General features: G+C 38.9%; 1 protein-coding gene across 1 annotated transcript in view; it reads right to left on the bottom strand.

Moving 5' to 3' along the window:
- The window catches only part of PXDNL (peroxidasin like), a 134,175-nt gene that overhangs the window by 96,246 nt on the left and 19,216 nt on the right, over window positions 1–18,713 (bottom strand). The window contains exons 6-9 of the mRNA XM_029924002.1: window positions 12,869–13,035; window positions 8,606–8,872; window positions 4,300–4,416; window positions 2,402–2,560 (exon numbers count right to left, since the gene is read on the bottom strand). Coding sequence (XP_029779862.1) covers window positions 2,402–2,560; window positions 4,300–4,416; window positions 8,606–8,872; window positions 12,869–13,035 — 710 coding nt within the window. The remainder of the gene's footprint in view (window positions 1–2,401; window positions 2,561–4,299; window positions 4,417–8,605; window positions 8,873–12,868; window positions 13,036–18,713) is intronic.

Genomic DNA, 18,713 nt, shown 5'->3' on the forward strand with positions numbered 1-18,713 from the left:
AACTGAGCCACTCAGGCACCCCAAAAATGTAGGGATGTTTTAAGAGCTTTCTCATATAATTGTAAAAAATATTTGATACGACAGGAAAATTTGATAATTGACAGTTTCTTTTGCCTATTTCTTTCATCATGCATCTACTAGAGAGCCAAGATTTAATAAAATTAGTGTTTTCCTCCTGTTCTATCAGTAACATTTTTAAATAACGTTACTATCTTTTTCCCACTGCAACTGGTGTCAATGTTTTGGTTCATGCTAAGTAAAGCTCTAGCGCTTTTAACCACCATTATTTTGAACCATAGTTGCAAATGTCAACCAAGTGGGAACAGAAAATAAGACCTTGATATTATAAGATAGTTTTAACCTAAACCACCACCCCCTGAAAGGGTCTTAGAAATTTCCTCCACTGACAATACACAAAACACACTTTGGGAAACACTTCAATACACACAAAATGGGGTCTGCAAAATACTTTCAGCAGTAGTTATTGGAAAAAATATTATTAGTAATTTCAGAGACAAATTGTTTCCACCTGTTGTACGTTTACTTGAATTCATTGACTCTTCCATTCCCGTTGTCATGGATGTTCAGGTCACCTAACACATCACTTGACAATAGCCACAGTTCTAATTATTTCTTATTTTTAATATTGATTCATTCCAGCACTTTCCTATTCACTTTAGTCTAGTTAATATTTTACATAATAGATCTGGCTGACATTTGGAAAGTTCCATGGCTTATAGTCAAGATCTGATTCATTCTAACTCAACCAACCATCCCAACCATTTCTTCCCTGTAACCCGGTCCTCCACTCCAGCCACATAGTCTATGTTCAACACACAGGGCTCTCTATTCACTAAAAACTTGTTTGTAGTGTATCTACATCTGTGCTTATTGTTAATGATACTTTTTTAGCTATGGATATTTGATAAATTTATCAAATTCCTCCACATCTGTCAACTATTAAATAGTCTATTCTAATATTAATTTCAACAGTGATATTTTACAATATCTTACAGAGTTGAGGAAAGAAACCCTCCTTAGGGATGGAGCATATTTCTAAATTGAGATCTAAAGTGTCCATGGGAGGCAGTTCATTGAGGTGGAAAGATGTAACAATGGGGTAAAAAGAGGAGAAAACTAAAACCATTAACTTCAGCGTCTTCATGCTACTGTGTGACTACAGTGCTTTGATTTCATATGTCCTCCTTTTAAAAAAGATATTAATGTAAAAACCTTCTGATTTTTAAATTAGTTGAGTTTGTTAAAAACCAACTCAAAATAGAGCCACTTTTGGCATTTCCTCTTAGAAAGAATGAACCAGAGGAATGGGGTTTCCAGGACGGGGTAGTTCCCTTCATCTCTCAATGGTGTTTTCAGATCTTCCCATGCATTTCAGTAACTATTTGCACACTTTCCTTATGATCTTTTTACCTCTTCATAGAACCTCAACTTTCATCAAAGAAAAAAATAAGCATTTGATATGCTTAAGATATAGTGAGAAATGAATAAACACTAGATTGTACGACTGTACATATAGATTAGCTCAGTGTAATCATGTCTATGTCCCCGCATCATTGAATCCTCAACATTTACTAATATTTCTTTTCACATTTATATTGCTACATCTAGCCAACCTTTGTCTGTATGCTTTATATGCTCTTATCTAAATATGTGTTACCTCTGAATTTAGATCTATTACATCAAGACAAATTATAGCAAATTTGTGAAGATAGGAACTTATATTTAAATATAAACTGCAGTATATACACACATATATATAGTAACTAAGTTCCTTCATCCTTCATTTCAACATAAGCCAGTAACTAAGAAGAAATTTCCATAGTATTTAATAACAACCATTTTTTCATCCTTACATTTGACCTGTCTTTAAAAATGCAAGCCTTGAGGGTTTTTTTTTAACATTTCAGTTAATGATAAATTATGGACAAATAATCTGACCTCATTCTAGAATATTACTATTTTTGATAAATCAAACTACTGTATTTCATGATGACTCTGAAACAGTGTCTGCAGTATATTCTCAATAACCCTGAGAATAAAAAATACATTAATATTAAGACCACAATTCAGCCCATTGGCTGTAAGAAATGCATATTTCTGTGAACTAGTTGCCTCAGGTAGGACTAATTAACTAGCTTTGCAAAAAATGTAAGAAAACACAAAATATTTTTAGAAGAAGACATGATATTAATACTTATCATTAATAGAAATGAAATCCTCAGGGTTTTTTTAAACAATTGATTAGAAGAAGGTTATCAAATTTGCAATTTCTTAGATCTTATAAAATAAAAAATACTTAATAAGATCCCTGAGGATATATGAATGACACATAAAGAAGCGCTCTCTTCAGGTGTGTAAACCCAGTCACACCACACGTTACCTTTGGGTTTCACAGTCAGCTGGACAGATGCTTTTTTCACTCCCAATGGACTGACTGCCTGACATTCATATTGGCCTTCATCATGATGTGCCGTGTGGTCAATTCTCAAAGTGCCAGAGGAGAGAACTGTACGTGGACTTTCCTGAAGGAGCTGGCCTCCTGTGAAGAGACAAAGTACTTTGTATGGCAGTGTTATGGCTCAAAGAGCTGACAGTGAGAAATGTGTGATCACTGGGTGCTGGGTAAAAGTTGGGATCTCTCCGGAAAGCTTCTGCATCCCAACACTGGGACTGTGCCTCCTACCACTGCATCCCAGAATCTGGACAGCCCCTCTTGACCAACAGCCAGAAGGAGAACGGATCAGCCTTGTAAGGAATCCCCCCACCTTCTTGCTACCTCTTCAGTTTCATTGTCCACAGTTAGGGGGCAAATTTCAAAACTAATCTTATTCCAACATTACCCTTGCTTATAGTGGCTTCCTACTACTCTTAAAATAAAAGCTAAAATTCCCAAGACAGCATGCGAGGCATTGCACAGGCTAATGCTTCTGTAGCTTCATCAACCCTCCATCCCCCCAACCCTCCCGCCAACTTTTTACTTAATGCATTGAAAACAAGGCAAAAATTGGCTGGGAGAGGAATTGTTTTGCATTTGTTTATTTTTTAACAACAGTTTTTATTCCTAGTTTAATTCAACACATGTATGCAATATTTGGATTATAAAAACATTATAGAATCACATAACGTTTCAGGTGCTGAGGTAGCATCTAGAGAATGGTGGTGTTTGTGCTAATCCTCACGGCCATACTTCCAACCAACACTGCACTTTACCACATCTGAGCTTATACTGAGTTTATACTCCTTGTGGCCACTAACAAGCTAATGGGTTTTCATTCTCCACTATTTCAGTGACAATCTGTATCTTATTCAATGTTTGTCTCTACTGGGAAAAATGATAGATGATAGTTAACCTTTACTATGTACACAAATGAGCCACACACTCTTCTAAATGTTTATGAGTATAAATACCTTCAAAAAAATCCCCATCACCACCCTGTGCCTTCGGCAATATCTCCAGTCACTCGCAGCCTATGGATGAGAGGACTCTGGAAAAACCACAGTCAACTTACTTGCCCAAGGTCATGCAACTAGTAAAAGAAGGAGGGAGATGTGAATCTTGGCTTTGTGCCTTCAAAGTTCACCTCCTACTCAGTCTACTCTTATAAAGATGAGAGCAAAAATTTTAGCAGAAGGAAATTCACAAAGGGTGATGTGTTTAGAATTTAACCCGGTTACCTGAACTAATGTAGAAGTTATTCCAAGACCAGAGAAATCTTAGAGGAGCTCTCATCTCAGAGACTGTAGACCTTGTTGTCTAATGAGTGATCACAAAAAGTGCTGGCCCCTTAGAAGCAGCCCGCACCCACCCCACACTTAAACGACAGCAGCTCACTTTTATCCACTTAATATGCTGAAGTCTCACTTATGGTTGGCTTCATGGCACTTACAATTCATTTTGTACTAAAAGAGAATTCTGCCTCTTTAAAAAATATTTAAAACCCCTGACCTGTCCAATAATTTTATTTTAAAATCAAGAAATTAAGGAAACTGATGATTTCCAGAGAAGAGGTGGATGAGAGGATGGATTAAAAAAAAAAAAAAAAAAAAAAAAAAAAGTCAGGAAACTGGGTCCCAAGGAGGATTACCTAAGGAAGGCCACATGGTAAAATGTTGAAACTTAGCAAAAATTGTGATGACCTATTTAATTCAAAGAATACTTTTGATGTGAAGTTTCCATGTCCATGATGTACCTGTAATAATTAGTTTAAACTGTTTTTTATATTCTCATAAAGGAAGATATTTATTTCCTCCCACAATCACTTGTGGATATGCTGATACCTGCTTTGGTCCAGGCAATTATCGGAGGTGGGTTGCCTTCAGCTTCACAGAGAAATTCTACAGAATGTCCTTCTAGCACCATTTGATCCTTGGGAATTATTGTGAATCGTGGAGGAGCTAAAGAGAATGAAAAATCACATAAAATTAAAAATTTCTCTATCAATTTTTTCTTAAATGTTTATTTCTGAGAGACAGAGCCAAGTGGGGGAGGAACAGAGAGAGAGGGAGAGAACAGAATCCGAAGCAGGATCCAGGCTCTGAGCTGTCAGCACAGAGCCTGATGTGGGGCTTGAGCTCACAGACCATGAGATCATGACCTGAGCTGAGGTTGGACGCCCAACTGACTGAGCCACCCTGGTGCCCCTCAATTTTTAATACCAAGAGGGAAAAAAAGGAGATATGTTTAAATATGTGGCTTGGGATGCATGGGAGGCTCAGTATGTTAAGCTTTGGACTCTTGGTTTTGGCTCAAGTCATGATCTCATGGTGGTTGTAAGATCAAGCCCCACATAGGGCTCTGCGCAGAACATGGAGCCTGCTTAAGATTCTCTCTCTCCCTCTTCTTCCATTGCTCAGATGCACACATACGTACAACCACATTATCTCTCTCTCAAATAAATAAATAAGATGCTTCATTAGAATTTGTCCCTAGTTACTTACACAAAAGCTATTTATGAGTGTATAGGTGCATGTGTATGTCTGTTCCTGCTTCTAAAGAAACCAGAAATCTACATCTCTAGTTTGCAAAGCAGAAAAGTGGTAGTTAATCAGAAAGAAGTACTTCTAAACCTTATGGAATCTGCTTCATATATTATATATTAACTGAGATAGGCATATAAAACTACAGATTGTATTTGAACCATTAACAAAACTGTTTCCTCCAAACTTTCATAAACATGATAATATATGGAACAAGTTGCTCTCTTAATTTCAGAAAAAAGATATTTCCTATAATATGTGACATGATTCCTTTGGAAAAGCCATATTGAAGTTAAAATTCCAAGATTTCCAAGTGTTCAGCTCTTTTGCAGTTGAATTTGTTTAAAGAGCTAATAGCTGCATATACAGTTATAGGATCTGCTCATGACTTTTATTAGAATGTAAACAGATCTATTTGGTCACACAAGGGCACAATGATCTCCAATAATCCCTCAGTGATGACATCGTCAAACAGCCTTCTCCTTGCTGTTAGATCCTAGTACTCATCTCCTTCTTGCTCTTCCTTACCCTCTGGATTTACAAGAAACAGGATAAAATAAATAATATTCTGCCAAGTATATATGTTTCAGCTTTCACATTGTGTTTAACTAATAAAGATTTTTTTAAGTTTTTAATTCTAAGTAAGGCACTAGGCTGAACAATGGTAAAAGGTAAATTACAAGGTCAGGCAAATTCCTAAAAGCCCGCAGGAACACCTGCAAGGTGTTTGTAATAGAATCTTAGAAAAGTCGAGCTAGAGAACAACCCACACACCGGCAGTGCTGGGCACCCTGTCCCACAGACGACAAAAGTCAAGGCTGGGGGAGGCTGAACTGAATAACTCTCGGAGACATGATGAAACTTTAGGCCACTCAACTCCCGGTCTGATGTTCTTTTCAGAACATTACACTAACTCTTAAAATTGTTGGGAATAACTTGAAATGAGCACAAATATTTCTACATTTAACAATGGATTTGTGACACAGTGTAAGAGCTATAAAGTCGAAGTAGGTAATAGTTACAGCAAGTCATTTAGTCAGGGCACAAATGTTGGGAAACTTGACTACAACTTTTTAATAATAACTAAAATTCACAAGTAGCCAAGTCTGGATGAAAAGCATCATTATAGGTCATATGGTTCCATGGAAAAGAATATTTTTTAATTCCCAGAGACTACATCCTACCAAAAATTAGGAAAAACTAAGTAAATGATCATTTTGCATTTGTTCCTAACATTAAAATGGCCAACTGGCTAGATCAATGAAGAAATTTTGAGACCTAGTGAGGAGAAAACTCAGGAGAGCCAAGCATCACGAAGGGAGATAGTGAGTGCTGGAAGAAGCCAACAAGAATAACGAGTTGACATTCCCGGCTGCCATCTAACAATGGCGGCCGGCAGTCCTAGGTCCTAAAATGCTTAGATGAAGTGTTCTGCCATTTTATTAAAATTCGCCCTTCTGGTGGATTTCACAAACTCCGTGACCATGATGCCTCATACAGAAAAGCATTTTTGTTTACCTTGTTGAGAACTATAGGCTTTTTCATCTAAGGGCCCCGCACTGATTTCACCAAAGCTCTTTCTTTTTCATTTTATTATTTGTTCAGCCAGTCTAAGGAAGGAAATTAATCTGTGGGCAATTGTGTTCTTGGCTTAAATGGACATTAAAAGAACTAAAGAAAATTGATAGAACATCTGTTAAGATGACACAAAGGGTACATCTTAAAGTATTCAGTCTGCGCACTAGGCAAATAAAAGAAGCCTCTGTTATAAATGTATTGAATGATTAATGGACCATTTCAAGACCAATTAAAATCTCACAAGTAACCCAACGACACAGTTGCAAGGCACAAAAGATAAGCAGGTGGCAATTTCAGTGCAAACAGCCTGGTAAAAAGAAACCGTTAGCTTATTGTAGGATGAGAAATGAACAGCACCATAAACATGGGTTTGGTTAGATGGATTCAGATGAAAAATATAGAAGAAGTAGAAACAAAATACAAGAAGCCGAAACATGAAAGACTAGAATGGTGTGAAATAAAGGAGCCTGTCAGAGTGTAGATGTTTGATTAGGTATTATGCTTCTTAAAACCAGACATTAGATATAAAATAATGCAAGGGGAAAAAACCCAAATACTATATCTTTGAAATCATTTTTCAACCCTGACACACAGAAAGCCTAAAAATAATGTTTGGGTCCTTTAAAAGTAATTTCCCCCAGGAGTTACCCAGGACTTCATGAAAAAATTTCATTTCTATACCTTTTTAGAGCATAGAAAATGTTTTTCATGATATTAACATTTCTAGGGGAAACACAGTCCTTTCCTCAGACATATGAATGGAAACAAGAAATTATTGATCTATTGCTACTTAAAGAGTGGATGTTAGGCAAAAGCAATTCAGAAAACGTTTACCACCGCTGGAACCCCAGGACAGACGAAGTAGTGGTCTTTCCAGAGGGCACATCGCATCGGTCCCCAGCAGCCAGCACTCCTGTCCCAAAGTCGCTCCAGCTCCTGGGCTTTTGTACCGTGTTCCCCAAGGTCTGGTTTTTTGATAGGTAACATCTTATGCAAATATGCTAAGTAAAATACTATAACTTCCTTTATAAAAATGTTTTTAACAGTTATTTATTTTTGAGAGAGGCAGAGACAGAGTGCAAGCTGGGAAAGGGCAGAGAGAGAGAGGGAGACAAAGAATCCGAAGCAGGCTCCAGGCTCTGAGCTAGCTGTCAGCACAGAGCCCGACGCGGGGCTGGAGCCTAGCAACCTTGAGATCATGACCTGAGCCAAAGTCAGCCCCTTAACTGACTGAGTCACCCACATGCCCCGATGACATAATTAATTCTAATGTTCATGGCTCTAGGAAACCCTGAAAATGTATCACTGTAAATTATTGTACTCTTTTCAGCTGATTAAAAAAAATGGTTTTGGATACAGGACTTTTGGCATTGCTCGAATAAGACTTATATTCTGATATTTACTACACCTCTAAGCCCACAAAGAGCATTGAGCACATATGTGTGCACACGTACACCTCTACCTACACCTACACACACACAACCACCTCAACAGAAAGGGAGGGGCAGCCCAGGTTCATAACAAAAGCATAGCACCAGAACACGAGTTCTTTACAACAGGACTGAACGCCCATGCTTATAAACCACTTCTGGTGCTCAGAATCATCTTATTATAGCTTTAGTTTCACAGCCCAGGCTCATAAGAGCCATCAGCGTATTCCTGAGCTATGTTGAGGAGACAGGCTGGTGAGTGACTATGAACAGAGGGCACGGAGTTTTCACGTTCACATCTGAAGTGCCTTTCCTACATCTGTAAAGCATACTGAAGCACAAATATCTTCTGACAGTTTGCTGCCAGATGAACGACTCCACCTCTTTTGTTCTTAATGGTTGATTACAGCATGTGGATAAAAACTGAAGTAAAAATAAATGCAAGAAGATTAGTTTTCAAAATTCTATTATGTCCAAAAATAAATGGCAAATACAAAAATCTCTTCACTGATTTACATGACATTATTTTTTGAAGGTGAAAAATAACTTTCTGAGAGTGGCAGCAGGAACATTTCGACCACGACCTCCTGCTCCCATACCTTGTACAATTATGTTTGCTGTAGCTTGAACAGAGCCTTGAGTATTGTCAGCGTGACAGGTAAATGGACCGTGATCCCGTAGGGTGATGTTCTGCAAGTACAGTCCTCCGGAAGTAGCCAGGTGCCTGGATGCATCCAGGGCCTCTCCGCGGCCTCTCCTCCAAGTAATGTGTGGGTGTGGGTGGCCTGTGGCCACACACTCCAAAGTTATACTCATGCCAACCAAAACCTCTGTGTCCTGGGGCTGGGTTATAAACCTGGGCTTGGCTAAAGGAAAGAGGAAAACAAAACAAAACACACTCAGTAGCAGTTGAGGTTTATTTATTCTACACTGTGGTTTTTAAATTTTTGTCATTTTCAAAATGACTTTATACTAAGATATTTTATACATACATTCAATTCTTAAATAATTAAACCTAGAATATTTGGATCTTTTTTTGAGAAAGAGAGAGAAAGAGAAAGCACCTAACTGCGTCCACGCATACAAGTGGGGGAGGGGCAGAGGGAAAAATTGAGAGAGAATCCCAAGCAGGCTCCAGGCTCAGCACGAAGCCTGATGGGGGGCTCGATCCCATGATCTGGAGATCATGGCCTGAGCTGAAATCAAGAGTCAGACACTTAACCAATGGAGCCACCCTGTTGTCCTTAAAAAATCTGGATTTGATATAAACATATAATTTTTTAAAAGACTACTTCCCTCCATGCCATGATGTGTCATTGCACACCTATTTTTTATTTCAGAGGGCTAATTGTTCAAATGTCCCCATTGAAAAATATCCCCTTTTCAGCCTCTCTTGCAGTTAAGGGTATCCATGTGACACAGTGCTGCCAATAAGAGGCAGACACATGTCAAGGGAAGAGTGTCCTTCCCAGATGAAAGAGTGGTTTAATTAGTCATTGCTCCTTCTCCTCTTTGCTACCTGACATTTGGACGTGAGTCTTGGGTTCCAGGAGTCAAGTTCATAGCAACAGGTGACACTTATGAAGGGGAGAAAAAGGTCAATGTGCAAAGGACTGAAGAATAGGAAGATATTCCAGACTCCTGCACCACTTGTCACATATGAATAAACCACACACACACACACACACACACACACACACACACACACACTGTGTGTGTGTTTAAGCCACGTCTCATTGAGTTTTCCAACACTTTCCACCAAACAATACAGTACAATAAGTATTCTTGTAAATACAAACTTCAGGTTTCTATATAGGGTGTTCCACTCATTGAACCTTTTTTAAAAAAAAATTTTATGTTTTTAATTTATTTTTGAGAGACAGAGAGAGATAGCACGAGCAGGGGAGGGTCAGAGAGAGAGAGGGGGAGACACAGAATCTGAAGACAGCCTCCAGGCTCTGAGCTGTCAGCACAGAGCTTGATGCAGGGCTCAAACCCACAAACTGCGAGATCATGACCTGAGCCAAAGTCGGGTGCATAACTGACTGAGCCCCCCAGGGACCCTGCACTCACTGATTCTTAAGAGCTTCCTCTTTCCTAGAAATCTCAAGAAGAAATTAAAGACTTACTAGGGTTTTAAAAATGCCTAATTATTGGGTCTAATTTGGGGGACTTCTTAATTTCTGAGATAAATATACCATGAAGAATAGAGTTAAATTACTTTAATGTAATTCAACAATCAAGATTTACTTGTAACAATATTGGATGCCTTAAGGTAGATGAAATGTTCTAGATGTTGAAAAGATACATAAGTGCACAAGACACTCTCCCTCCTTGGAAGTTTATGCTTCAACTACAAGAACAGAAGACAAGTCACATAGTCCAAAGAATGACAACATACTTTGGAAATCATTATATTACACTAAGGTGTAAAGGGCTATAGAAAAACGGAAAGAGCTATTATAATAATTGAGGTACAAAAGATTTTTGGAGTGAATTGATGGCCATGAAAATGAAAAGGAAGATAATCTGATACATTTTGGAACCAAATTTCTAGAGACTTGATGAAGAAAAGACAGCAGTGGAGGCTGAATCTGACGTTTTAGGAGGATACTCATATCAGCACTGATGGCAAATGTGAGATAAAGTACAGGCAAAGTCTTTGAGTGATGTAAAAATTGACATGTGAAAATGAGCAAGAAGGCAGTGGTGAGATCAATCTAAATCTCAGGAAAGACACACCAGCAATAAAATCTGCGAAGTATACAGAAATGATTCAAGTTCGATGTTTGGGAATTGCTTCAAAAGTCAAGGAGAGATCAGTGGAAAAGGAAGAAATGTGGTTAGAGCAGGCCAACTAGAGGAAGGGTGGGTTTTGGGAACAGCCCAGCCGAGACAGGCTGAAGACTTTGAGAAGGAAGGAGAGGACCGAAGGAGAGGACCTTAGGAAAGGATCAGGGGAAAGTGGTACCCAGAAATCAGAGTAGGAATACTCCGTGCGCAGTCAGGCTTGACCTGCAAAGAGGGTGGCGCTTTGGAAAGAGCTAGTGGGTGTGCTGATGGGAAATCACTGAAGAACTCTGTAGCGCATTCCCATATTCAGTCAATCTCCAACTCAAATGCACCATTTCCGTGGAGTAACTCTCAGTGCAGGGGCACTTTCTCTACTCCCTCTGTCACTGCCCCGTCCAAGGCCACTGCTCTCCTCTGCATCATCGCCACAGCCGCCCGCCTCCTCGCCTTACTCTGTCCTCCTGCTTGTGCTCCAAACTGCAGCCCAGCAGATCGTTTTAAAAGGAAACTCTAATTTTGATCACACTTAGAGTACAGTAATGACTGATTCTGCTCTGCCTTGCAGCCCACCAAATCCTGTGCCATTCTCAACCCTGCGTCTGTCTCCTCCAGGCATCCAGAAGCCCCAAGTCTTAAATGTGCCCTGCTCTGTCTCTCTTTACCGCCCTTTCTACTAAAATGAGGTTCCAATCCTCTTTATCCGGCTTTTTCCTACTTCTTCCTACTTTCAGCTTAGAGGTCACTGGTCCTGGGAAATCTTTTCTGGAATGAACACAGATCTCCAAGTCGGCTCCAAGTGCTCTTCCTCTCAGGGGTGTGCCGGAGCCCACTCTAGAGAGGTGGTTATGAAATTTTGGGAATTTTTTAAGATGGTTGTGAAGTGTAGCCATTGTTAAAATTAAAATCACATAAACTTACAACTAAATAGACCTTATGAATGTGGAAGTTAAGTTCTGATACTTCTAATTATTTCACATTTTACGAATATCTAGAGTTCTGAGATTATTTACGTCTTTGTCTGCACTAGTGTGCTACTACACGTCTCCCCCCGCCTCCAAATACACCGATGACATGTCAGTCATCGCCAAATGTCACAAATTGGGCTTCGCCTTCACCCCCAGAGCCAGGTTTTAAACATTCGCCAGCATGTAACTAACTCCTTTATCCTTCTCTCCCCTTCCCTTACCTGTCATAAAACTTATCATTTTGTTGAGTTGTGGCTAAACACCAAATCTATCACCTGATAGACTCAGGGCTGAGGAAATAGAGTCTCACTGTTTCCATCGCCTTTCTCAAAATGATATTATTAAAAATCTGCCACGGGTATTGTGTCTGGCTTACATAGGCCACTGAAATTACGGCAAAGCAAAGCTCTAGGAAAGTTAAAGGAGTTTAGGCTGTCAACTACCCAATCTTCAACAGCAAGCTCAGTGGGCATTCAGTAACTATTCGGTGAGGAATTAATTATGCATAACTGAATGGTTTGTTAGAAAGGATGATAGTCCTGCCTAGGGATGGCTGAGTCCCTCTGTCTGAGGATGCTGTGTCACCTTCTGAGGAAGCTGGGCAGGTAATCAAAAGGAGATTGGCAGCCTTAGCACAGCACCTCTGGTAAGTAGGGAAGAACAGAACGGAGGCAGGAGACTTCAAAAAACCTTCAAGAGAAAAAAGTTTCTGTAAAAGATTAGAAAGTGATAGACAACGGCAATAGTCTCACTTTTAAGGATTCCTTCCTTCCTCTCTTCCTTCCTTTCTTTTTTGAAAGTTTATTTATTTATTTTGAGAGAGACAAAGGCAGCATGAGTTGGGGAAGGGCAGAGAGAGAGGGAGACAGAGAATCCCAAGCAGCCTCCACTGTCAGCACAGAGCCCAATATGGCGCTTGAAGCCACGAAACTGAGATCATGACCTGAGCTGAACGAAACCAAGAGTTGGGCATTTATTCGACTGAGCCACCCAGGCCCTCCAGCATTCCATACTTTAAAGGAGCAATGCAGGTCATGTTCTAGTGCAAATAACTGGCGGAGAGCTGGTGCGTTTCCATTAAGTTCCACAGGGAACGGAGCTTACCTGGAGGACTGGAGTGTCTGAGCACCGCGTTCTGGGTCCTGACCTCCCCGGCGGAGTTTCTGGCCATGCACTGGTATTCACCCTGGTCTGACTCACGAGTGTTTCGGATCATGAGAGTCCCATCAGCAAACATGTTAAGTCTAGTATCATCCAAATCCAATGACTGGCTGGAAATGCACGTTCCACATACATGTTATTTAACCCCAATCATACTTAAAACATTTAATAAGACGGAAAATATAAGAACTCATAATTTTAAAAATTATCTTAACAATCCAGAACATTTTAGTTTACATCCTAGTTGCCTGTTCCCTTTTCTGAGATTGTATTACAAATACAGGTTTCGAGTCAAGACACGATAGAAAGGAAGGAGATTTTAATGCCCTGCTTTTCAAGGCGGCATGAATTTAAAAACTGAAGTCATCTCTCCAAATAAAAGATACTTCTGCACATTGTTATACCTCTGAATTCCTATTTTTTTAAAGAGGAATCATCAGATGATCATATGTAGGTTTAGCATCTCTTCTGTGAGTCATTCAGTGTGCATTCACATTTTGTGAAAGAGTAGGGAAATACTCATATCGAAGACAACATAGCTCAAAGCCAAAGACAAGTCCACAGCGTGGTGTTAAATAAGCACAACCCATCTACCCAGTTATTGGATGTTAGGCCACTTAACTGAACTGGACCATTTTGGAGATACTAGGAAAATGCTGTTTATCCATTTCGATGGAAGGTCCATTGAGTACAGTAGTGAAGACTCAGTAGTGAAGTGTTTTGGGTTATCTCTAGCAATAAATTCAAAGCTACTGACATATAAACATACGTTGGAGATTTGTACAGAATGTTTTGTCTCACCAGGGTACTTTTTCCTTTTTAAAAATACCTCATGTTCATGTCTGAGGAGGAATAGCTATTCATATTAGTATGCTTAGCAATATAAACTTATTAAACCTAAAATGCTCCCCCCACCACACAATCATCACTCAATAAGCATTTATTAAACACGTACTGTATGTCATCCATCAATAACACCCGTTAGAGAGGAAAGGGTCCATTGAGAGGATCTCGTTTCTCTTTCTAATTTGTTTTACAAAGCTAATGGCTTCCAAGTTTGTCTACTAATTTAAACATGTGCCATCACTGAAGGCTAATAGCTCACCTTATTTTCATATATGTGAAAACAAAATCCTGTTAAAGAGATGGAGAAATCATCCTTGTTCAGTAATTTCTGTCCCAAAGGATAAAGAGGCACACAATAGCAGTATTTCACCTTCATTTATTTTTAAGTGGAGCTGAGGAGAAGACCGATCAGACAGACACAATCTGTTCTTCTTCACCCACTGAAATGCCTAATTTTAAGAAAAACTGCCAGTTACTAGGGTGCCTGGGGGGTTCAGTTGGTTCAGCCTCTGATTCGGTTTCGCGGCGGGTCTTGATCTCACAGTTGGTGAGCTCGAGCCCTGCACCAGCTTCCGCACTGACAGTGCAGAAACCGCTTGAGACTCTCCCCCTCTGCTGCGCCGCTCCTGCATTCTCTCACGGGGGCGCCTGGGGGGCTCAGCCAGTTAAACACCCGACTTCGGCTCAGGTCATGATCTAGCGGTTTGTGAGTTTGAGTCGTGTGTCATTCTCTGTGCTGACAGCTTGGAGCCTAGAACCTGCTTCAGATTCTGTCTCCCTCTCTACCCCTCCCCCACTTGCTTGCACGCATGCTCGTTCTCTCTCTCTCTCTCTCTCTCTCTCTCTCTCTCTCTCTCTCTCTCAAAAACAAACATTAAAAAAAGAATTTTTAAAAACAAAATAAGTAAACCTATTTTTTAAAAAGAAAAAGAAAAACTACCAGTCAGTGAGAACTTCAAGTTGCTATGTCTGAAGAGATTCACTTTAAAAATAGTGCTTCTGAATGGTCAGCCATGCAAGGCAAAGGCAAGGAAGCTAGATGATGGATATTCTTGTAAGTATAAACTGCTACAACTACTCAGTGTGACATGCAGCGGACATCAGAAAGCACGTTTACTTCCAGTGCACAAATGCAAAAGTCTCATTTAGTAGTAAAGCGGATTATTTTAAACACAACTCTAAAATCATCTAAACTTTAACCCTTAAAACAATTGCAAAAGGGGCACCTGGGTGGCCCAGTCGGTTAAGCATTTGACCCTTGATTTCAACTCAGGTCATGATCTCATGGTTCATGAGACTGAGCCCCACGCCCAGCTCTGCACAGACATCTTTCTCTCCCTCTCTCTCTCTGCCCCTTCCCACTGGCACATGCCCTCTTTCTCAAAATAAATAAACTAAAAAGAAAATAGACAACTTAGAAAGAAACATGCCAGCAATAATGGAATTGCATCTTTTCCAAAGACAATTTATTTCCTTTAAAATTTGTTCTTGGAGCTTCCAAGCTGGTAAACACACAGATTTGGGGAGTGTCACGCTCAGAAAGCACTGAGAGTCTGCACCCCTTCCCACATACTTTGCCCTCGCATCTGTTCCATCTGGCTGTTCCCTGAGTTGTATCCTTTTACAATAAACTATAATTTAACCCTTCCCAAGTCCTTGGAACAATATGACAGAGTCTCTTCCTTCATGGACGTAGAGTCTCGTAAAATGACAGACTAGTATTTGCCCCAGCCTCCCTGTGATGGAGAATTTGGACAAAAGGAAATGGAAGAGGAGGAGGAGGAGAAGAAGAATAAGTAAAATAGTTGCACACACATATTACACACTGAGAAATAAAGCAAATGTGACAAAACATTGTGCTAAAATGGAGTCCTAAAATAGCAAAAGTTACCAAAAGTGTACATGATACCTGTCTTCTGGCTAGACAATGCAACAGAATACATCAATTTTCACTCTTTAAAATGGTATAAAACCAACAGCAGCACATCTAACCTTTAACTTTACAACGTGCCAGCCCCTTGCCCTGGTGGTTTCTCTTTGCCCCTATCATCTTGCTTATGCTGATACAAATTGTTAGCTCATGAATCATGATGTTCCTTCAAAAATTCAAAGTAGATCTTCATGTTTCAATATATGTATCACATTGTCAACTTGATGCAAACCAAGTAGCAATCATATGTGAAACGACAAAGGTTTGCACAAGTAGAATTTTCTTAGATTTTTGTTTTCTTTGAAAACGTGCCAATAAACACACTTGATTTATTAAAGGCAATTCCTGGCAATAAGCGTTTATAAAGTGCTTTCAAGCTCTGTGGATGGTACCAGAAATACAAAGATGAAAAAGTTATCATTCATGCCCAGAAATTTAAAATATCTTCAAAAGCATGGCTGGTTTAGAAACCTCTTTAGTCATGTGACCATATCGCTCAACATCTGCTAGCATCTGCTAGCATCACTCAAAGATTACAGATGAAAAGCCAAAGGCATTAGCCTTCCAGTTATTTTTCATATTTTTCTATTACTCCCATGGGCAAAACCTTTGTTCCAACAAATAGGATCTGCCCTCTGTCCTGAATCCAATCCAGTGATTTCCATCCTGTGCCTCAACTCATTCTTTCTGAAGCTGGAATGCGTTTCCTCCTCTTTGAATTCAATCAATCGTTTACTAAAAGTTTATTTTGATTGTTATTTCTAGTTCTGGTAATCATGTTACTATCCTCCTGAGAAGCCTAAAGAATCTCCAACTTACATCAAAAATGGTCGTTACATCCAAGTGAATTGTTGCTTTATCACTGTGACCTAATGATAAGCAATTACACTTTTTCCTTGAAATTCATTTTGTTTGATATTAATATTCATATAGCGCCTTTATTTTGATTAACACAACTTCACTGTTATATGTTTACTCATCCAGCCTCCATCTCACAGTATCATGTTTTAGATACACATAAATACACATAGCTGATTATTTTAATCCAACCTTATAATGTCTTTCAAAAGGCTATTTAATCTGTAAGTTTATTGTTCTTACTAATGTATTTAAACTTATTTCTGATGAGATATTTTGCTCATTTTCTCTTTCCTTTATCTTAATTCTATCCCTTTTGTTGACCCGTCCAGTTTTCTTTAATCATTCTTTCCCATCTCTTGGTATGAACAGCTGTATTCTCTTCCTGTTTCTTGGTGTTTTACCATAATTTTTACCAGGCCTTCTTGACTTCCCCAAATCCAAAGTTAATATCATTCTACACCTCAAAAATGAGACATGGAAAATGATTTAATTACATCCTCTCTCCTTACAAGGTTTTTGTTCATATCATGTAACATTTTATTTCTCTCTTACTTTAAAGTTGGTCAATACTTTATTTAACAACTTCAGTTTATGCATATTTATCAACATGTTTTAAAATACATTGCTTTCAACTTTGCTTCTTGCGTATCACATCTCTCTGATTTGTACTACTTTTAGCAAATATCCTCAAGAAAGGCTCAACTCTTTGGAAATGTCTTTATTTTACTTGTCAGACAATTTAGCTGAATTTAAAACAGAAGGAAACTAGATTTTTTTTCCCCTTTAACCATTTCAATATGTCATTGCCTTCTAGTCACGTACAGTTAACTCAGTGTAATTGCTATGTATTTGAAAGTAATCTGCAAATTATCTTAGAATGAACGATTTTATCTTTCTCAACTTTTTTATTGTAATGTGCCAGGTAGAGATTTCTTTTCTAAGCCCTGCTAGGGAATCAGTACAATTCTTAATCTGAAATCTCGTGATTTTTTGATTTCTGAAATAGTCTTCATTATTACTTCTTAAACATTGACTCCGGCTCCTATCTTTCTGGAACACCTACTAGATATGTCCTGGACATATTATATATTGTCTCTGTGTTTCTTAACCACCCTGAACGCTAATTTACTCCAACAAACATACCTTCTAATTCTCTAATTCTACCTTTGCCTGTGTCTAATCAGTTCTTAACACACTGCTCTATGGACCCTAAAGTCAGGATAGAGGACTTTAGGGTGAGGAAAAAAGTCAGTGTTAAGGAAGGGACACCTAGGTAGCTTCTAATGAATTGGCAGTATTTTTTTCTTAGCTTGGTTTATGTTACACAGATGTTTGTTTCAAATTATCTGCTGTACTAGACCTTATGTTTCACGCACTTTCAGTCTATATATTATCTTTTTATATAAAAAATACTCAATAACAAATAACTGATAAGTTAAGACTTGTTGATGTTAAGTATTTCTCGGTATAAATGCTTCCTTTTATCTCTATTTTTCTTTTATGCAAAATGGTTAATATTGTAAAAGAAATTTCTGCCTATACCTTTCCTTCATTTTATTCCTTCTTTTCCAATTTCTTTTTCTCTTAAATGCATCTTAGTTTTTCTAGTCACCATATTTTTTTAAATGTTCTTAATGTTTATTTCTGAGAGAAAGAGAGAGAGACAGAGCACAAGTGGAGAAGGGGAAGATAGAGAAGGAGACACAGAATCAGAAGCAGGCTCCAGGCTTTGAGCTGTCAGCACAGAGCCTGACGAGGGGCTTGAACCGACAAACCATGAGACAATGACCTGAGCCGAAGTTGGCCACTTAACCGACTGAGCCACCCAGGTGCCCCTCTAGTCACCATATTTAAAACGCATATGCCATAAATTCCATCAGGCATTATGATTTTTCACTTGTCTCATTCTAAATACTCTTTCAATACCTTTAATAATCTTGAGCACATAATGACTGAATTTAAACTGTAAGAAGGCAGAGCAAGCAGACAGAAGATGTTACAAAGCAACAATTTCTATCTCTCAAGTGCCCTTGAGCAATCTCCAGATGGAAATAAATTGAAGTCTTCTATCAATTGAAGTCTTTCTCCTGGGCCAGATTCCAGATTTAATAGTATTCATAATTGCCTTCTTTCCAAGCTATTTTTAACCTA

Source organism: Suricata suricatta, chromosome 15, assembly GCF_006229205.1.
Source record: "Suricata suricatta isolate VVHF042 chromosome 15, meerkat_22Aug2017_6uvM2_HiC, whole genome shotgun sequence".
NCBI classification, from domain to species: Eukaryota; Metazoa; Chordata; class Mammalia; order Carnivora; family Herpestidae; genus Suricata; species Suricata suricatta.